The sequence below is a fragment of the Enhydra lutris genome, unplaced genomic scaffold (genome assembly GCF_002288905.1).
Source record: "Enhydra lutris kenyoni isolate GAN:26980312 unplaced genomic scaffold, ASM228890v2 scaffoldscaffold31, whole genome shotgun sequence".
Classification (NCBI taxonomy): domain Eukaryota; kingdom Metazoa; phylum Chordata; class Mammalia; order Carnivora; family Mustelidae; genus Enhydra; species Enhydra lutris.
In genome coordinates this window covers 9,012,843-9,035,213 of record NW_019154115.1, presented here as the reverse complement: position 1 = coordinate 9,035,213, position 22,371 = coordinate 9,012,843, and the positions used below count along the sequence as shown (strand labels likewise).

Below are 22,371 nucleotides of genomic sequence, written 5' to 3'. Positions count from 1 at the left end.
ATTAATTTATTTTCCACACTGGTAACATACGTTCACTATAGAAAAATCATAAAAATACTGATGAGTAGAAGCAATAAGTTAAAAATCCTCTATATCGTAAAGTTGTTTTTTTTTTTAAGATTTTATTTATTTATTTGTCAGAGAGAGGGAGAGAGAGCAAGCACAGGCAGACAGAATGGCAGGCAGAGGCAGAGGAAGAAGCAGGCTCCCTGATGAGCAAGGAGCCCGATGTGGGACTCGATCCCAGGACGCTGGGATCATGACCTGAGCCGAAGGCAGCTGCTTAACCAACTGAGCCACCCAGGCGTCCCTATATCGTAAAGTTTTAATGGATTTTTTTATAGTTTACCTGTCTGTTTTTAGGGTCTCTTAGCCTTGACTTGTTTTCCTTGATTAATAAAAAGTTTAAGTGGTAATTTTTAGAATTACCTTGATAATTTAAAATTTAGACATGGCTAGTTACGTCTTCTTAAAATAAACATTAACCAAAAAATGATTTTTCTGCAATAAAATTTGAAAATTTAATAGCAGCTCTACCAATTGAGATTGGGGTAGTTTCTTTTTTCTTTTTTTAATTAGTGATTTTTCTATTTTTAACCTGTTTTCTATGAAGTGTAGATAAACTCCCATAGCAATAACTTCTCCTTCAAGGATAATTAACAGTATAGGAGCAAGGAAGCTGTGGGAGTCTTGTGATTCTGTAGTGTGAAGCAAGATAGTAAACCTCTCTGGCATTTAGCCAAGTGTGTCATTAGGGTATTCTGTATTAGAGATATCTTGTCATAGAGTAGATCATATTTGTGTTTTTATCCCTCTTCCTTATCTAGTTTGCAGGTTCTACTGCTGATGTCTTATAGATGTGTTTCCTTTTCCTTTCTCATTGCTATTTTAGGACAGCACTGATCTCCCCTGCAGTCCCCAGTTCAGCCCTAACCTTGCCTGTTTCTATGATTTTCCTGCCACTTTAGGTAATCCCATGGTCTTAACATTCAGAGCTCTCTTTAGAATTCAACTCAAAACATACTCCTTTGATGAATTCTTTTAATTTTTGCTGTTTCAAGTTATATATATTAGGAGAATATAGACCTTTGATTTCATGGATCAGTAAACGACAGGAGAGATTGGGAGAAGGGTATGGAGATAAGCAGAAGGAGCTTAGTGGCTAACTTTATTTTGTTAATAAGATATGAGGAGAAAAAACTGTAAGACCCACTGTATTATTACACAGAAGACAGTCTGACATCAAAGTAGGAAGGACAACCTTGGAAGAATAAAGAATACTCTATAAAATTGTGTAGGGAAAGTTTACTCCATTAATCCTATAGTTCATTTTAATCCTTGCCCTTAGACTTTTTTAGTTCTACATTGTCATAGTAAATAGTTATTTGAATGTGAAAGTTTCTCTGAATAGGCTATAAATTTGAATTTTGGATTTGAATTTTTAATATTTCATAATACATAGCAAAATGCCTTGCATAGTACCTTCATAAATGTTGAGTAGAGGTAAAATAACAGAAGCAGCTAAAGTTTAGTTTAAAAACTTATCCTCTGGGATCAAATTTATTGCTTGGGCTTATAAAATAGAGTAGAGGATTTGACTTGGCTAACTTCTCTTAGAATCTAAGCCTGCGATTCCATTCTGCCATTTCATTGCCATAGGCCTTTATGGACTAAATTGAATAAAAGGTAGATTAGATACTGCTCCCTTCGGAGAATGGCAACATCTAGGACTTTGACTAGTGGAAGTATCTACATGTAGTAATAATCAACTTTGAGCGGCTGATAGACATAGAACTGATTATTGCTTTTTTCTTAGGGGTCTGATACAGAGATGGTGAATTCTGAACATGGTACAGCCAGTGACAGCTGTGAGCTCGCTCCAGAATGTACATCTTTAGAGCAAGAGGAGCTACAAGTATTACAGCCAGAGCAGGGAGGTAAGATACGAAAAAGAGTCTGATTTTTTTTTTTTTTTTAAATAATAATAGAACGTGTGAAAGACAGTACGAGTCTTGCCTTTTTTCTAGGTGGGCAGCCTTTCTAGCTAATCCAAATGATCAGGTCACTGAATGACCAGAATTTTGGTGTGGATTAGATAGTGGTACCAACCTGTCCAGGGGTTTGCTTATTTACAGCTGTAGTGTATTATTTAGGCCTCTGTATAACTCTTTCATACTACACGTGTAACTGGTAACTAAATATTGCTAATCTTGATTAAGACTAGTGATGTACAAAATAATTAATCATAAGGGATTTACTAAACTCAGATTCTTTAGTTATCTATCATCACACTTCAAATTACTTTTGGTTAGAGGTGGTAAAAGGCATTTAACTTCATTTTTAAATTACGTCTTAAGCTTCTTTAAAAACTGCATTGAAATGTAAACAGAACATTTCCTCAGGAGAATAAAGTATATGGGTCATGGCTAGAAACATGATAGATTATATCTATCTATATCTATATTAAATCTTGTTTTCAGCCTGTGTATTGATTATTCTCCTTTGAACATTGATTCTTAGCTTTGATAGGTCAGAGATCTCCTTGAGAATCTGAAAGCTGTGAATGTTTTCTCCCAAGAAATGCCCATACTCACATATGTAAAAGGAGTTTTACTTCTTGGGAGTCCTTGGACCCAAGTACATCTTTTTTGAAGTGTCTTGATTTCAGATTAATATGCTGCTAGGGGCTTTGTAACACATACAAATGGGGTAGTTTTTCTCTTTTTTTCTCCTGTTTTTTTTTTGTTTTTGTTTTTGTTTTTTTTTTTTGGAGGGGCTGAATTATATAAGAAATACACATTCATGACAGAAAAAAAATAATGAACAAAAAAAATTTTAAGTCACCTTTAATTCTTTTTATCTGGTGATAACTGCTGTTAACATTTGGTATGTGTTCTTTGTTATGCATAAAATTTATATATGTTTATCATATTGTTTTGATATTTTTAACTTCAATTTTATAGACTTTTTCATTTAAAATATGATTTTGTAAACTCCAGTTGGTTTTTTTGGTACATTTTTCCTTTGAGGAGGTTTTTTTTTTTGTTTTTTTTTGTTTTGTTTTGTTTTGTTTTTTAAAGATTTATTTATTTATTTGAGAGAGAGACAGTGAGAGAGAGCATGAGTGAGGAGATGGTCAGAGAGAGAAGCAGACTCCCCGCGGAGCTGGGAGCCTGACGTGGGACTCGATCCCGGGGCTCCAGGATCATGACCTGAGCTGAAGGCAGTTGTCCAACCAACTGAGCCACCCAGGCGTCCCCTTTGAGGAGTTTTTTATAAAATACATTTGCTATAGTGACATTATTTTGCTTTTCTGTGTTCTTTTGAATCCTTGTTTTTTTATAATCCTTTTTATTGCAAAAAATTCATAATTTGAAGATACAGTTTTGATATTTGTGTTACCAAGCATTAACAGTCATTAGAATAGTGCTACTTTTAGGAATGCAGGAATTATAACATCAGACGTCTGAAAATTGGTTTTCCATATTAACAGGTATTTACAGGCACACTGGATTCGGTACTTTTGTATTGTAAAGTAAAGATTATGTTTACTTAGAGATTTATATTGTTTTTTTAGTAGATACTAAATGAATTCAATATCTAAAATTATCCTCTGACAATTTCAAATAATTATATTTGAAATACAGAGATCTTTTTAGCAACAGTTTGCAGTTTCAGTTAAGAGAAATATTTATTAGGAGTTTTTTTATCCATTGCTATCTCTTCTGAAGGAATGAATTATTTCAGTAAAGAAAGTGTTATATAAAATACTTTAAAAAATGACATTTTGGATTATGTTGAAAGTACTATATATAAATCAATTGCCAGAGAACTTTTTAGCAACTGTAGTATATGTGATTTAATTAATTAAATCCACTTTAAAAAAATAGGACTAGATTTTATGTACTCAGATTATAATCTGTGTGGACTACAAAAACTCAATTAAGTGTAATTGATTGAATTGATCTTTGCTTTATATCAGAGAGTAGCCAGAATGACACAGTGTTAATGGGAGAAACTGCTTATCCAGCTTTGGAGGAAACAAAGTCAGCACTTGAGGTAAACTTGTGTTGTACTCTGTAGATATATGATAAGCAATATTCTTTAGTAAATACTAAGGAATAATTAAAGCTTCTATGTCTAGTTGTGCGTTCTTTTCCTCTTCGAATTATGAACAACTTTTATTAAAATTTTTGAGATTCCATAGATTGGTCACTTTTATTATTAGAGTTTAACTTCTGTCTTCTAAACTCTTAAGTGAGATGTCTTTTAATTTATCGAAGTAATTACAAAAGTAATTTCTATTCATTTACCCTCTAAGAAATTTTTTTTGGAAATAGATTGCATTCTTGAATTATGTAGAGAAATAAGTTATTAGGGTTTATCAAAAAAGGAAGTTTTGTTTTTAAATTTGAGAACAACCTAAATCTTGTTTTTTGATGTTTTACTTGACTTTTTTTTTTTTTTTAAAGATTTAATTTATTTTTTGACAGAGAGAGAGAGATCACAAGTAGGCAGAGAGATGGGGAAGCAGGCTCCCCGCCAAGCAGAGAGCCCGATGCGTGGCTCGATCCTAGGACCCTGAGATCGTGACCTGAGCCAAAGGCAGAGGCTTTAACCCGCTGAGCCACCCAGACGCCGCTTTACTTGACTTCTTAATAAAACTAGATTAGATGATTTTTACATGGCATAGTTATTGAAGTTTATTACATATATAACCATGGAAATTTGTTATCAGTCTTATGGGCTTCCTGACTACAGAGTTATGGTCAGATAAACCCATGGAATTAGTGAGAAATGAATCCTCTCTTTTCTGTTGTCCTTGATTTTGAAGGCGGGCTTCTTATCTTCTGCAGCCTACAATGATTAGGCACTGGTTTGTTCTAATTCTGAAAGACTGCTCAAGGCGTTTGATGGTGTTTTGAACTAAAAGATGAGCCTGCTATTGCCATCTTTGTCTTTTGGGCAGGACTCCTCTATCTTTTATTTTAAGCCCAAATTACCACAGTACTTAAGTACTGTTGTATACTTTGAGCTACATAGAAAATATAAGGCTCTCAAAAAATTGTTGAATTTACTGTCTTTAAAATTATTCCTCAGAGAGAAGAAGCAAAGTCATCTGAAGACAATGTCTATTTTGGAACTGTCAGTGATGATTCTGATATTGTTACCCTTGAGCCACCTAAGTTAGAAGAAATTGGAAATCCGGAAGCTCTAATTGTTGAAGAAGTGCAGAGTCCAGAAGACTTTAACATGGGGTCTTCTTCCAGCAGCCAATATACATTTTGTCAGCCAGAAACTGGTAAGAGCTGCATAAAGAGTACACTGATAGAGACTTAAGGTGTCCTAGGACCACCTTTTATACAATGGCCAAGTTTTTAATATATTTAAGATTTTTTGCAAAATCTACTGTTATGTCTACCGTTTTGTTAGATTGTAGGTCCCAAGAGCAGAATTGCTATAACAGTAAATACCATCTTTTATTAAGTAAAAGATGAAAAAAACTATCTTCAAGGAGCTTTGTTATTGTCTGAAACACTCCAGAATGCATTTGATATATTTTAGGTATTTAAAGGTGGAAGATTAAGCCATTGTAAGTAAAAATAGGAGAAAGTTAAAATTTCTATTTACAGTGGTACAAATTTTAATTTCTAGAAATTGTGGAAGAAGCTTCTTATTGAAGTCTGTTAGATCCTTTCAATTATTAATCATTTAACAAACATCTGTTGAATGCTCCTTATGTGCTAAACAGAGTTCAGAGAGCTGGCAATACAGCAGATCCCAAAGCCCCTGACCTTTGTATCTTTCATTGTAGATTGAGTTATGAAAGTGTGCCTATTTTAAGTCACATTTAAGGCACTCAATGCCTACTATTCAGACAATGATTTGGAGGTTAAAATGTGAATTCCTGAGCTAATTCCTTTCTATATTTCTTTGGCTCAGCTTGAGGGGTGTATGTAACATCTTTCAAGGTGCACACAAATATTTAGACACAAAGGGAAATAAAAGAAAGCTATAATTGACGCACAGTTATTAATGAACACTTGTAACTCAGGGATGAATTGAGAGAAAGACAAATTGGAACATGGCTAGTGATTCCAAAATATCCTAATTTGATGCAAAAATAAGGATGTGTTTATTTCAGATCATTTTCTTAGAGTTTACCATTCTTTAATATTTACATTTGCCAGTATCAGACAATGGAATTTTGTTACTCCACTTCAAGCTAATAAAAGGTCAAGTAAAGATTTTTAGCTATCTCATTTAATGGCAAGTTATTTTCAGTTAGTATAGCAGTTTGGCTATAAACAAGAGCTTAAAAGCACTTTATTCAAGTATTTGAATGCTCATCTGGCATTCTTAGTGGTCAGCCTTTGCCAGAATGGTTTACATAGTATATTTATTATAAGGACTAACAGATTGACTTTAGAATCTTTTTTGTTTATCAAATTTTATTTTATTTGTTTAAATCTAGGATTCACGCTGTATTCAAGTAGTCTTCTTCCTTTCCTTCTTTCCTTTATTTTTTAGAAGACTATAGATGATGGTTTAATTTGAGAATATTCACGGGCCAGAAAAAGTAGTCACATTGAAGCAGGAGTATTACAAAAGGGTCCAAGCAGATATTTAAGAAATTGATCCTACAAACTTAATTTTTTCAGGAACTTGGATACTTCAAAGCACATTATTCTGGTGTTTATCTCCTTTCTGAACTTGGACTTCTTGGGAATTTTACAGTTTCAGTTAAGAGAAATATTTTACTAGGAGTATTTTTATCCGTTTCTCTCTCTCCTAAAGGAATGAATTATTTCAGTAAAGAAAGTGTTATATAAAATAATTTTTAAAAATGGCATTTTGGATTATGTTGAAAATACTATATATATATAAATCAGTTGCGAAGAGTCTACGTTCTCTCTCACCTCCTATTTTTTTGGTTTGTTAATCCCCTACTCCCCATTGCCTGGTTATTTTGATTTTTCCTTTCCCTTCTTCTCCATCTCTGTAGGATTTCAAGTTGTTTCTTCTTCTAAATTAGATTCTTGTGGCAATATACTCTTTGTTTATTTAAGAATACTAGCCACTCCCTTGCACTGGAGTCTCCCCCAAGAAAGCAAAATTGGTAGTTGTAGAAAAGCTTGTATTTGCATATATGTTTTTTTTTAAAGGCATGATTGTTCAATTTTGATGGAGCACAAATAACAATGTTGAGTGATAATTAAAATAAGTATTTTCAATTCTCTTTTTCCTTTTTAGTCTTTATAATAAAGCTTTATACATCTTTTTTCCTGTTTATTCACAAAAGAAAGGTGGTGGGAGAAGCTGTGGAAGATTCCTGAATGCATAAGGGGATGGGATGATCAGCTGAAACACCATGTTCCTAGCCAACTCGCTTTCCAAGGTGGTGTGACTAAATCTGATCAGCTTTTCTTGAGCTGAGTGTGCCTAGTCACATTTACTATTTACTTAGTGCTTTAAAGATAACTGTTGTCATCTGTGATACTCTAAACAGGTGTTCAAATTGATCTTGTAATAAGGCTGGCTAAGCTTATTGCATGCCTTTGCATTGCCTGCATCTTGGACTATGGGCCAAAAATCAAAATACTTTAGCTATTAGATATATGGGTTAAAAAAGATGGAAGCATTAGATAAGGATATGAACTTATTAATATGGATTAGGCTGGCTTGTTTACTTAGAATCTATGATGAAGGCAATAGAATTAAATTTAATTAAGGAATTTTGACATATGGTTTGTTTTTACATTTACCCATCTTAATACTGTCAGAAAGTCTGACTTAAATACTCCAGCCATAATCTTGAATGCCTTTGTATTATGTAATGCTTTATTTAAGTCTTCCTTTCTTTCTCTTTGTCCAAGAAATATAACCTCAAAGCTGAGGCGACGGCATCTGGGAAAAACTAGTGATCAAGAATAACCAGATAAACATGATGGGCATAAGGGTCATGACCAAAAGAACTCTCAGTGGCATCTGTATAACTAAATACTAGGAATAATCATTCATCCAGTAGTTCTTTCTGTCTTTGTGTTTGGTGTTGTCAGTGTGAAAGTTAACCAGACCCTCTGTGACCCATCTTTAAAAAAGTACTGCCTAACCTAAGTCACCAACTTTTCCTGTGGCATGGATACCCTGTCTTCTGAAGAACTGTTTTGCTTTTTTGAAGCATGGATGTTTGTTGTTTGGAGCTGTTTGTATCAAATTGAGGTTCACATTTTATCCTTACTTTTAGTGCCTTTTTTTTTTCTTCCTTATAACTGGCCTGTGGAAATTATTACTGAGCCATCTAACTTACTGTGTCAATATGTAGTTTATTGATTGGTAGAACAGTGTTAACAAGTTCTACATTTAAAAAAAACTGAAGGTGATTTTTTTAGTGGATATATTTCCAGGACTTGAGATTTCTTATGGATTTTTTTGTTGTTGTTCTTTACTGTTCTTTTCATAAAGGAGCAGCACCAGACTAGTCCTTAATATCGGAGATAGCTGTTGTGTCACTTCCTCATGCTGACATATTTACTAGAGGGTAAAATTAATAACCTTCTAGTAAGAGTGGCAGTCGAAGGGAAGGGCTCATCTGACTTCTGGAAACCTGTGTTAAACTATAGTGCTTTGAACGTTGATTGTGGACTCAAAGGATGGAAATGAAACTAGGGTCCAGATTCACCCAAGAAAACTTTTGGTAGTTACTGTACTTTGTAAGTTGCAGGAACTGTTCATATACCTCCATGTGTTCCTTAAACAGTTGAGCTTAAATTACCTCCTTTTGAAATTGAAAGAAGAGAGTTTCTTTTTCTTTCTAGAAACAGTATCTGTTTATGGCTGTAATAACAAAGAAATTTAATAGGCTATGAGAATGATTGTTCTAACAGTGTAAACTAGAAGAGAAGTTAAAAAAATAAAACCAAATAAACCCTCAAAGGCACAGAACATGATTAATAGATTCTTGTGTATCACGGTTGAAATCTTTGCTGTTTTGGTTTTATGTTGAAAAACTTGAAAACTTGAGTTTCTGTTTTTGTTGTTTGTTTTTGATTTTGGCTGTCTTATGTAAAAGGGCACGTAGGGATGGCATTGATTAGTCTAAATCATATTTATTGGAAAAGCTATTCTAAAATTTTTAATATTTACATTTTTCTTTTTAAAATAGTATTTTCATCGCAGCCTAGCGACGACGAATCAAGTAGTGATGAAACCAGTCATCAGCCTAGTCCTGCTCTTAGACGCCGCCGCGCTAGGAAGAAGACTGTTTCTAGTTCCGAATCCGAAGAACGGCAACTCCCCGAACAAGAAACTGAACCTTCTAAGGAGTTGTGTAAACGCCAGTTCAGCAGTGGTCTGAATAAGTGTGTTATACTTGCTTTGGTGATTGCAGTCAGCATGGGATTTGGGCATTTCTATGGTAAGTATTTGAAAGTTGGTTACACGTAAACAAATCGTGTGTATGGGCACTTGCTAAGAGAGGAATTCTGGGAACTGTTCTCAGTGTCATCATTAAATATATGACCTTGGAAAGCTTGCTGTTTATTTGAGCCTCAGGTTTCTCATTTGGAAAATGGGCATAGTGCTACCTTTCTCACAAATGTAGAAATTTTTAGCATGCCTGTTTGTTTATTTTTTGTTTTTAATTTTTTTTTAAGATTTTATTTATTTATTTGACAGACAGAGATCACAAATAGGCAGAGAGGCAGGCAGAGACAGTAAGGGAAGCAGGCTCCCTGCTGAACAGAGAGCCTGATATGGGGCTTGATCCCAGGACCCCGGGATCATGACCTGAGCCGAAGGCAGAGGCTTTAACCCACTGAGCCACCCACGTGCCCCTGTTTTTAATTTTTTTAAAGATTTTATTTATTCAATAGAGAGCAGAGCGAGAGAGCATGAGGGGCAGGCAAGGGCAGAGGGAAAGGCCTCTTTGCCTGAGCTGAAGGCAGACCCTTAACCCTTGAGCCACCCAGGTACCCCTAAACTTTGCTTGTTATTTTCCTTATTAGTATTTATGTATATTGATTATCTTTAATGCAAACCCTATAAAAGTGTCTTGGATGAAAAGAGGAAGGAATTTCATGTGGTATAATTTTTTATTGAGGGAGCCTTACCATTGAGTCTTATTCAACATGTCTGTATAAAGATGAGAACTGAAAACTTCATGCTCATTCACACACTCTGTATTAAAATTTTGAAAAAATCCACTTTAAACAGATGTTTTAGATCTTGTCAGTTTTACAAATTTCAATTTGCCGTACATGAAGTACTTCTAGGTTTTTTTGCTGGTATGATCCACAATTTAACTTTTGGAATATTCCTGTTTTGTTAGTTCCTTTCAACAATGTCTTCTTTATGCAAAAATTGAAGAGTTACATGTACCCTTTGTTAATGTGTGGAAAGGATGCATTAAAAACATACATAGTTTAATGTTAGAAGAAACTTAAGACAATATTTGTTTAAAGTCAGAGTTAGTAAAATATGTTTCTTCTTGTTTAAATTTATATTGATAAAAATAAGCATTTAGACTCCTGGTGGATACCTGCTTGAATTTAATACTGAGATAGTATAATTTGTATCCTTCCTTGAAGGTTATTGTAATGAGATTTGACTTGAAGGAATATGCATACTTTTTATTATCTAGTTGAAACAAATGTATGAATGTATTTTTGAGAATGATTTTTTTCCCCACAGGTAAACATGGAGTTAACAAAGGAGAAGGTCTTATCTTAATCTTTTTTTCTTACTAAAAAATTTGGACAGTGATTTAATGTTAATCCAGATTGCATTAAAACTACCAATTGCATGACCTTTAAGTATTTTGTAGAAGGAACAATGTAGAGAGGAGTGCTTTCAAAATTGAGGAATTGCTGCTCTGTTTAAAGATTTTATTTATTTATTTTGACAGACAGAGATCACAAGTAGGCAGAGAAGCAGAGAGAGAGAGAGAGAGGAGGAAGCAGGCTCCCTGCTGAGCAGAGAGCCCAATGCGGGGCTCGATCCCAGGACCCTGGAATCATGACCTGAGCTGAAGGCAGAGGCTTTAACCCACTGAACCACCCAGGCACCCCTGCTGCTCTGTTTAAATAAGAGTTTGGTTACTTGTAAAATTTGCTTTAATGATTATATCTAATAAAACATTTTCCTGTACTTTTTAAAATTATCCTTTCAGAATATTTAAAGCCTGGGTAATATGAAATAGTTTTGCATGGTGATGAGATTGGCTCAGTGAACATATAAAAACTGTTAGTTTTTCAGGGTCACTGTTGAAAGGACATCACTTTTTCCCTTAATTCTGGCACTGATCTCAACACTTTAAGAGCTCATTTGAGTTGATTTCAGAGCCAGTTTGAATTTCTCATGCATCATGAAGTTAGTCCTTGCATACTCCATAATCAGTCGTTTGCCTACTAATTATTTAATAAAAACATACTATTTAAGTGAATTACTCAGGACATTTGCCAACCTCAGCTCTTTATAAATTTGGAGAATCAGATCTATATCAGAAGGAGGGAAGAATTAACAGGGTTGAGGATAGTAAAACAGTGTATTACAGGTATTTACTACTCCTTCAGGTTCTGAAAATGCTTACAAAAGTTAAAAAAAAAATCTTCATGTATGAAGCACCTGTCTTCCGTATGCTTTCTTTACATTGTAGGCTATCTAAATCAACAGTGGAGTTCAGTCGATTTGATTTTCTCATGGAATTAATGACTTTAAGTATTGATAGGTTATCCTGCTCTTCAGACACTGTAACAGAATATATCTAGGTGCTAAGCTGTGTAGCACAGAAAAGAGATTTATAGCCCAAAAGCTATACTTACTGAGTCATCCTGAAGGTGGTAGGATTTGAGCAGGGTCTGGTCTTAACGTTTATGCTAGTTGGAAGAAAAGTGGAGCATTCCAGCAATTGAGAACCTGACAACCTGAAAGTAAACTTTGCTGGGTTTGGGAGCAAGGAGAAGACTGACTGGACTACAGCAGAGTAGAGAAAGAGTGGAGTAAAACATTGGAGTACATGGGCTGATGTAATGTTGTAAAACATCTTGGAATCTGGGTAAGAATTTGATTTATAGAGTGACCTCATGGTAATTTTAGAGGAAAAGTGCAAAGAGGCATATTGAATGGGAAAAATTAAGACAGTAAAGAGTGTTTGTAATCCTGCTGTTGATGATCAGGGCCTTGACAATTATTGTGAAGGTCGGGGTGGAGAAAAGGTTAGTGAAATAAGGGACTCTGAAGTAATAATGGAAAACATAACTTGTGATATTAGTGGTTTATTTTTTAAATTCCAAGAAGTGTGCTAGCTGCTTTATTTTTGGAATTTGGGGTGTTTCTAGGAAAGTTTTGCTAGATGATAAATATGATGGTGAGCACAGTTTGGCCGTTTTTATTCAACTTTATTCTAAAATGGTTTAGAGCAGGTGTTATGGTTCGATTTTTTTCATGAAGATGTTCCCAGAATCGCACCCAACAGGCAGCTGGATGTATTGGCAAGAAGCTCTGGTAAGATTGGACTCAGAAGAGAAATCTTACAGCAGGGATAGCAAAAATTGGGTTTTTATGATTAAGATAGGCAGATTGGTATACATGACATGAAGGCCGAAGATTGTACCTTGGATGGTAACACTTTATAGTTAGGTGGCTGAAGATGTAGGAAAAAGAAAAAACCAATAGTTATTAAATGAGTAAAAGTCACATAAAGACAGTTGTCCAACATGGGCAAATTGAGATCTCAACACGTAGTTTCAGATTATTTTCCAGCAGGTAAAGGAATTCATCCTGTCAGCAGTTTGAAAAGAGAGGTTTTCTGTTATTGTGGGAAATGCAAATGAATTTTCAGCATTTAAAAAAATCTGAGATTCTTTTGAGTAATATTGAGACAAATCTACCATGCTTTTATAAATTCGAAAATTGAAAGAGAGGAAATGAATCTTAACAGAAGAATATGATAGCTGGTAACAGTTTGTGATTTGGCAAAAGTTTTCCTTAGTGTTTTTCAAGATTATTGAAGAAATTGAAAGTTAACTTCTTTTAGCAGTAGGGGAAGACATAGTAAACTTTCATTACAAAATCCTGTGTTATATTAATAATATGTCACTTGGTAGATGTTAAGGTCAAGGTTGCCAGATGCCTTTTGCCTTATTTTTTGATTCAGTGTTTTCTTTTTTTCCTTTCTCTCATGCATGAGGCATGTAGCAAGCAGCATGTGAACAGCATGTCTTGGCAAATTAACATTTTGGTTTTTAGGGTTAAAATATAGAGAATCCTAGTTGGTTTAAGACTTCACCACTGCAGGGATGGGGTTGGTGGTACTCTAGTACAGACCTAACTAATGCAGAACTTGTAAATGATTTGGCTGTGAGAATGGTGGGTAATCACAGGCAGTTATTTTCCTTGTACTTTTTGGGCTGTGTAACATCATTTACTAGGCAAAATATAGTGAGAAAAAGATAGACGTTTTTATTTTTCCTTATTGACTTACATCCTATGAATAGATTCTATGGTTTCTTTCCCTGTTGAAGACAACACTTTATGTCCCTCAACAATCTCTCAAAAACAACAAAGTTGAGTGCCCTCGATATCGTAAGATTAGAAACAGTATATAATTTTTTTTTTTTTTTTTTTTTTTTCTAAGGGTAACATAGGCTGGCTTGTTTTAGTCAAAAGGATCGTGAAGTGCTTAAACGTCCCAGGGTGTATGCTAAATTAAAAAATATACATTAACCTTAGACTGATTTTTATTAACATCCATCTACCATGACTTGTTGAATGACACCATGAGATTTTACTTATTCTTTTGTTTATATCATAAGAGTTCTTATATAACTGTGAAATGCTGGCCTTGAAGAAAATGATCCTATCCAGATTAATTAATTAAGTATATAAAGATTAAATGTTTTATTATATGTTTTATTTATTATATATATTATATGTTTGGTCATTGTAATGTTTCTGTTATGTGTGTGTGTGTGTATCCCTAATAAAAATTTTCATTTTTCAGGCACAATTCAGATTCAGAAGCGTCAGCAGTTAGTCAGAAAGATACATGAAGATGAATTGAATGATATGAAGGATTATCTTTCCCAGTGTCAACAGGAACAAGAATCTTTTATAGATTATAAGGTATGTACTACTAACAAACTTTCTAAGAAAGAATTGTTAGCCAATAATTATTGGATTGTTCAGATAAAAGTACAAAGCAGATTAGTGAGGCAATAATAATATTATAATAATTGCTGATTCCTTACTGTGTCCTAGTCACTGCTGTGAGTACCTCACATACAGTACTTCTCTTACTGCTCACCACAGACCTGTGAATTAAGGAAGTATTAGCTTCATTTCATAGATGGGAAAGAGGTTCAAAAAAGTTAACTTTTTCAAGGTTAGCGATTGGCAAAGCTGAATTTATCTGACTTCAAGGGTGTTATTTCTAGTTACTATAATTAGCATTATTTTAAATTAATAGTATTAGAAAACATTGTTGTTAACATTATTTTTACAGAACTAGCAAAACATTTTCAGTGAGAAAAAGGAGAGTTTGTAGTCCCTCTCTAAGATCTTTCCTTGATCAAGGGAAATAATCAGTGGGTCCTTTTTCTTTGGTTTCTTGTTAGGCATGATGGAGGAGACAGCATGTTACACTTGCCTACCTAAACTCAACACCAGCAGGACTGTGCTTTCCATAACACCTGTGTGGGTTTATGAGGACCAGTGTAATAGCTGGTCTCCTCTCTGGTTCTTCATAAGAAAGATAGAGGGCTTATAGATAAATTCACAGTAGAAAAGTAAACTGTTCCTTTTTCCTTCCATTTCCCCAAATTTCCCTCACAATTTATGTACCCCTTATAGGGTTATGATTATATTTCTTTAGAAGATAGAATCCCACTTGATATCTGGATTATGTCTTTTTTCAGGCAGGGACTACTGAAGTTATTTATAAATAGTGCAGTTTTTCCCACCTTGATCAAATGATGTTATAAAAAGAATAGGCATTTTCTTCTTTACCACCATGGTTTCTGGTTCTGTAGGATGATGTTGGCTTTTAGGAGACTGACTCTACATAGATCTTCCTGAGTCAGTTCTTGGTAGGCCTCTGACCTCCATCTATTAAATGTGGTTTGGATTTTGAAGATCTTCATGGGAGACCTGCCTGAGATTTACTTATCAGGCACTTTAAGATTATGGAGTTTACTGAATGCAGAATATACCCTCCAGTCATTCTGTGGTCCCTTGTGCTTTTGCATTTAAAGATAATGCTACATTAGTCTGTACTACTTCATGGTCCACTTCTGTTGGATACACGAAACTTGTTTCCTTTTACATATGGAGAGTAGATGAAATGATTATAATGAAATTTTAAAAAACATTTCTTTAGAGAGAGGCAGAGAGTATAAGTGGGGGGCGGGCAAAGGGTGAGGGAGAGTGAGATTCCCAAGCAGGCTCCAGACTCCGCCCCAACTCAAGGCTTAATTTCAGGACCCCAAGATCATGACCTGAGCCGAAATCTAGTTGGACGCTTAACCAACTGAAACACCCAGGCACCCCTGATTATTGTAAAATTTTAAATTTTAATTTGTTCTTTAAAGAGTAATGGACCAGATAGTGAACCATCCATTTCAGATAGTTATTTTTCAAGTGGAAATACTGTCATTCTCTTAAAGGACATTTTTCTTTTGTTTCTGTATATCTGATTTTCTGGTCTGATTCAAATGGGATAATGGTAATGTCTTAAATTAAGCAAAATTTTATCATTTGCTGATTTATCTATAAGGTATTTTAACTGACTGGATAATGCTATAGCTGTTAGCCTGTTTAAGCGTGTTGTTTAGTTTCTTGCTGTTTTTGTGAAATTTTGTTACTAATACATATGTTGAAAAAGATATTCAAGGCTACTTTGAAATGCAGCAAAATATCGTAAACCTAATTGAACATGGTTTCCTCTCTTTCAAGGGTGCTGACTTCAGAGTTATATTGCTAATCTGGTGATAGTCTCTTCAGAAGATGATTTGAAATCGGAGAAATTAGTTATAAATGTTACCAAGATTGAGTCCTCTAAGAAGTGCTGAGAGAACTAGGAGGACTTACCTGAACTTACTTTGGGATGTTAATTTGCACAGGGTGAAGATATTTCATATAGGACTAAGATTGTTGAAATGTTTTCCTTTCAAAGAGTGCAGAGAATATAAATAGAATTTTTTAAATCCTCAAGTCATCTCTAGCTATAATTTTCCCTTTTATAAAAGATCATCTCCTTCACCCAAGGGTCAGAGAAGCCTTTAGTCCTGCCTGAATTCTCTTTAGGGGACTTCTCAGGAGAGATTGGAGTTCTATAGTCCAAAGATAGATCAGTCTCCTTTTCTCCTGACTTGTAGGTGGGCGGAGAAACCATTAGGCTTTCATATGATTATGTGGGAAATAATCAATAGTCACTAATAAATGCTAATGAGAAGTATCCCTAGCTCTATTTTTAGAAATCTTACTAGGGATAAACCATGCTCTAGCTCATCTTTTCCAGTCTTTAAATTCTTCCAGTGGGCTATGTTATTATTTTGATATAGCTCTGTGCTGTGCATTCTTGCATATGAACTTTGTATTTTCTGATTTTTATGTATTGAAATACATATATATAGTATATGTATTACATATATATATATACTCTATAAATATATATACTGCATAAAAGATAGTCTCTGCAGAAAAAGATACTAAAAATTTTATGAGTATTGGTTACCTAGGGTTATGTTTTGAAGATTTGAATTGAGCTTTTAAATAAAGCATTTGACATTTTTCTTCTCTTTCAAAAAACTCAGTCTTTGAAGGAAAATCTTGCAAGATGTTGGGCCCTAACTGAAGAAGAGAAGATGGCTTTTGAAACTCAGAAAAAGAACCTTGATACAGAAAATCAGCATTTAAGAATATCTCTGGAGAAGGAAGAAAAAGCCTTATCTTTATTACAGGAAGAGTTAAGGAAACTAAGAGAACAGATTAGGATATTGGAAGATAAAGGAACAGGTACTGAATTAGTTACAGAAAATCGGAAACTTAAGCAGCATCTGGAAGAAGAAAAGCTGAAGACACACAGCTTCCTTAATCAGAGGGAAACTCTTTTGGCAGAAGCAAAGACGCTAAGGACGGAACTGGAGAGAGAACGACTAGTAACTATGGCTTTAAAGGTGGAACTCCAGCAGTTAAGCTCTAGTGAGTCATATGGCAACCCAGACTCTCCCAATGTATTGACTGAAAAAAAGGAAATAGAAGTCCTACGGGAAAGACTCACTGAACTGGAGCAGAAGCTAAACTTTGAACAGCAGCGTTCTGATTTGTGGGAAAGACTATATATTGAGGCAAAAGATCAAAATGCAAAACAAGAAACCGATGGAAAAAAGAAAGGGAGCAGAGGAAACCACAGGGCTAAAAATAAATCAAAGGAAACATTTTTGGGTTCAGTTAAGGAAACATTTGATGCCATGAAGAATTCTACCAAGGAGTTTGTGAGGCATCATAAAGAAAAAATTAAGCAGGCTAAAGAAGCTGTGAAAGAAAATCTGAAAAAATTTTCAGATTCAGTTAAATCCACTTTCAGGCATTTCAAAGATACCACCAAGAATATCTTCGATGAAAAGGGCAATAAAAGATTTAGTGCTACAAAAGAAGAAGCAGTGAAAAAATCAACAGTTTTTAGTGAATATTTACACCCACAGTATAAGGCACGTACACAAAACCAGAATAGAGGCCCTACTACGCAAAGAGAGGGAAGGAAAGAAAAGCCAACTCACTTCGAAGAATTTAGAAAAAATACAAATTCACAGAAGTGCAGTGCTGAGCATGACTGTAGTGAAAATTATGATTCTTTCAGAAAATCTTGTTCTGGTGTATTTGAATGTGCTCAACAGGAATCCATTAACCTTTTTAATATGAAAATGTTGAATCCTGTAGGGATAGAGGAATTTAGACAGTTAATTGAAAGGTATTTATTAGAAAAACTGGATAGTTTTCATCACTGGAAAGAACTTGATCAATTCATCAATAAGTTTTTCCTAAATGGTGTCTTTATACATGATCAGAAGCTCTTCACTGACTTTGTTAATGATGTTAAAGATTATCTTAAAGACATGAAGGAATATCAAGTAGATAATGATGGAGTGTTTGAGAAGTTGGATGGATATATATATAGACACTTCTTTGGTCACACTCTTTCCCCTCCATATGGACCCAGGTCGGTTTACATAGCACCATGTTATTATAATAGTTTTTGACATTTATAGATTGGATAGCAATTTTAATCATGTTAACATCTTGGAATGTTAAAGTACTTTTTGTAAAGAAAAAAAGTGCAATTTGTAAAAGTACCTTATTGCCAGAGAATTTAGAATAAATTAAGTCGAAAGATACAATTTTAAGTTAATAGCCATTACAAACTGAAAATTTCATATAATCAGTTTGACTTGAGCAAATGGTTAAATTCTGCCTTAAAAATGAGTTAAGGATATGTAAATCCTATTTTAGCTCGTTTCTTTTCATTCTAGTTTATGTGGAAAGATAATCATAAGTGAAATGATTTTTCTTTGGTCTTTTTTTATTCATTTACTCACTTTGGGAAGCTTGGGTGAACAGTACAGAGTTCACTCTGAAATCGGAAGAGCTCATATGTAACAATTTGGATTGGCCCACTTCTTTGTCTATTCCACTTACCAACTAAACTATACTTAATACAGTTATTACACAATTATTGTTCATAAAGGTAGGGCAAACTTAGTAAGCCACAAGTTATAATGTGTGTGCTTTATATACATAATTTCTAAAAATAACTATCAATTGCTTATCAGCTTTATATTCTGTAACATGAAACTCGCCTAATCTTCAAATGTTAGCTTTATTTTTTAATCTTTGAGTTAGTTATACATGTCTTTTTGAATAAATGTAATGTGTCTATAAAATAATGAGACTGATTCTGGTGTCTTTAGTCTTTAACTATATAGTGCCTAAATGAGCAAAACATTGTGAGGCTGCCCTGACAAAACATGGAAAATTCTTGCCATCAAGTAGCTCACAAGCTTTTGGAGAGTTAGGTAACAATAAGAAATTAAATAGAGGTATTGGAGGCACATGGTGTGTGGTGGCCTCAGCCTGGAGATGTTTGGGAAAGTTTCAGGAGTGAGGTGGTCTTTGAACTGAACTTCTTTAAACTGGTTATTGAAGGAGAAATGAGAATTTGCTAAGCAGAACAGGACATTCTACTCAGAACTATGTTTGGAGATACGAAGACACATCACTTTAAGGAGACAAGGTAGTGCTGGGGTATGAAAAGATACAGATCTTTTGTGAAGATCTGAAGGATCTCTTTATGCTAAAAGACTTGCCTCATTGCATTTTGGATCACTGGCAACAGCCTGAAGTGTTGCTTGGAAAGAGTGAAGCTAAAAGCTAGATGGTGGTCTTTGGAAAAACTACAGACATGAGCTGATGAGTATCTGAACTAGGGTAATAGGAGTGGAAGGAGACAGATTTGAACAATATAAGTAAAATTGGTTTTATTTATTTATTTATTTTTTATTTCTTGTGAAAGAGAAGTAGAAAGTAACAATACCAGATTTCTGGTTTGGGTCACTAGTTGGATAGCGGCATCACTAAGATAGGGATACCAGAGGTTTTGGGTGAGGGGAATTGGAAATGAGAATTGTGCTTGTAGGTATCTGTTGACAGCCACGTTGAAAGAATTAGTTGGCCATTAGTTATAGGACTCCTTCTAGCCCAGATTGTGTGTGTGTGTGTGTGTGTGTGTGTGTGTGTGTGTGTGTGTAGATCATCTAGGCTGGGGTGGTTTTTTCAGACTCCTGGGGCACACTAACACGTATGGGGTTGTAGAGAAAGGCTTGAGAATACTGAAATATGGTGGCAAGAAAATCCAAAGACCATCTCAAGTGAAAGGAGTATATATACATGTCTCAAATGCTTTAAACAAAGAAGAGACTGGATTTCATGGTTGGTGAATTGGGTGGCCGTGAATGGCATTATGGACTGTTTCAGTGAAGTAGTGACAGAAGTAGCCTGATCATACAGAGTTTGAAGAAAGCAGTAGATACATACCTTGGGCTGTGGCTATAGAAAAAGAAACTTTCTTTAGTTTGTAAGAGATGTATACATATTTTTCAGTTTGTAAGAGATCTATACATACATGTAAGGGATGAAGCCACTGGGAAGAGATTGATTTTGAACTAGAGGAGAAAAAATGGAAACACATCTCATTATTTTATTGTCACATTTCTATTTATCTGTTGAATATTTCCCCTTTTTGCCACTACAGTATGTTTGTCTATTTTTTTTTTTTTTTCTGTAGGATGAAAGTATAATACTGAATCTTTTTGGTATGGTTGTGTTAGGATTATACTTCAGATTAATATAACACCCTTTTTCAGAGTGTTCAGATAATAGATTAATGGAGAAAAACATTAAGATTGTGTCTTGTTTAAATTTAACTCTAACATAGATGAAAAATGTGTTTACTGCTTTCAGTCGACCAGATAAAAAGCAACGTATGGTAAATATTGAAAACTCCAGGCATCGAAAACAAGAGCAGAAGCACCCTCAGCCACAACCTTATAAAAGGGAAGGTAAATGGCACAAATATGGTCGCACTAATGGAAGACACATGGCAAATCTTGAAATAGAATTGGGGCAGTTACCTTTTGACCCTAAATACTGATCATCATGATTAAGTTAAATTAGAAAATGGTCACAGAAACATGGATGCTTTCTACAATGTTTGGTGTTGAAACTAAAATGAAATTATCAAGATAATGTCTTTCTGTCATTTCTAAGTATCAGTTTGATGACTTTATTACTCAGAAGCATCAAGTAAAAGCTTACTAACTTGCATTTTCCTTGTAGTTTAGCTTTGCTGAATTTTTTTGGCACTGGAAATGTTCAACTGTAGTTTTAAGGAAGCTGGGCATGCAACATATTTTGTGCATGAAATGTCTTCCTTCAGTGTATGAGCTTAAAGCAAGCTCAAATCATATGACAAAGTGTAATTAACACCGACATTTGTGTTAAATTTGCAGTAGAGCTTGAAAAAAATACATTGTGATGGAATTTCATCTTTAACATTTTATAATCTTACACTTGCTTCTTGTCTTTTTGTGGGTTCAAGAGCCCGTTGACTTGTGAAGAATATGCTGCCTTCCTATGAGCTTGCTGACTTGTTCTCTTGTGAAATTTCTTGCACATCTGAATATTGTGGGAGAAACAATAAAACTACACCATGAAGAAAACTAAAGGTCTTTATTTAAAATCTGGTATTTGTATTGATATTTTTATACTTTGTGATATTTATTCATACATTTCCTCAGTAGTGATATTTGGTAAAGCAATTCCAGTGGTTTTCGCTAGTTGCACGAATCTTACCCAGTGTTTACAGGCATATTTATGCAGCATCTGAATATCTCTACCCAGCAATGTCTGTTTCTTTAGGAAAGATTTTTTTTTAAGATTTTATTTATTTATTTGACAGAGAGACAGCAAAAGAGGGAACACAAGCAGGGAGAATAGGAGAGGGAGAAGCAGACTTCCCAGCAGAGCCAGGAGCTCAATGCAGGGCTCGATCCAGGACCCTGGGATCATGACCTGAGCCGAAGGCTGCTGCTTAATGTCTGAGCCACCCAGGCACTGCTTTAGGAAAGATTTAAACACAGTTCAGAATTTCATCTTCTGTTGAGTATCCCTTTTAATTTCCGTTCATAGACATATATGTGACTTCCGGTTCGACCTTCTGGCAAGTGAGTGTGGAAGAACACAGCAGTTCTCTCATAGTTGCTTGAAATTAGGAAAGTGCTTATTTCCTAGAAGTAAATAAATGTTTAAGTAAATAAAGGCTTTATTTTCTGAGTACTGTTTCAAGAACTTTAGAATGACCTGATTTGCGTCTCTACCACTTTTTTCTTAATAAAACTATAGTTTCTTTTTTAATTAATTAATTTTAGAGAGTGAGAGAGTATGCAAGCAGATGGGGACGCAGAGGGAGAGGGAAAGAGAATCGTAAGCAGACTCAACTCACCACAGAGCCCAACACGGGGCTCAGTCTCATGACTCTGGGATCATAACTACAAGATCACAGCCTAAGCCAAGACCAAGAATCAGACACTTAACCAACTGTGCTACCCAGGTGCCCCAAAGCAATATAATTTCTTAATAAAAGAATTAACTCATGGTATACTTACATGGTATGTTACTACATAATATCTTGATAGTTATAGAACTGGAATGGATTTTGACCAGAGGAAAGAACCAATTACAAAATATGGGGCTTGAAAGAGACCATAAAAAAGTTGTCTGTTTACCCAAGTGCTACACCAGAGGTGAAATAGTGAGTTT

At 34.7% G+C, this 22,371-nt stretch overlaps 2 protein-coding genes across 3 annotated transcripts in view; one reads left to right on the top strand and one right to left on the bottom strand.

The window, feature by feature from the left end:
* LOC111153273 (cell cycle progression 1) overlaps positions 1–21,277 on the top strand; it is a 39,349-nt gene extending 18,072 nt beyond the window's left edge. The window contains exons 3-10 of one of the 2 annotated variants that reach the window (XM_022512193.1): positions 1,817–1,937; positions 3,983–4,059; positions 5,101–5,302; positions 9,167–9,418; positions 14,003–14,124; positions 16,812–18,217; positions 20,515–20,612; positions 21,152–21,264. In XM_022512193.1, the coding sequence (XP_022367901.1) occupies positions 1,817–1,937; positions 3,983–4,059; positions 5,101–5,302; positions 9,167–9,418; positions 14,003–14,124; positions 16,812–18,217; positions 20,515–20,612; positions 21,152–21,168 (2,295 nt within the window). In that variant the 3' untranslated portion in view covers positions 21,169–21,264. Of the gene's footprint in view, positions 1–1,816; positions 1,938–3,982; positions 4,060–5,100; positions 5,303–9,166; positions 9,419–14,002; positions 14,125–16,811; positions 18,218–20,514 lie in introns of both variants that reach the window. The other variant, XM_022512192.1, reaches the window with a different exon arrangement.
* Positions 21,278–21,634: 357 nt separating this feature from the next.
* LOC111153326 (phosphatidylinositol glycan anchor biosynthesis class B) overlaps positions 21,635–22,371 on the bottom strand; it is a 39,770-nt gene continuing 39,033 nt past the window's right edge. The window contains exon 12 of the mRNA XM_022512283.1: positions 21,635–21,839. Coding sequence (XP_022367991.1) covers positions 21,702–21,839 — 138 coding nt within the window. The 3' untranslated portion in view covers positions 21,635–21,701. The remainder of the gene's footprint in view (positions 21,840–22,371) is intronic.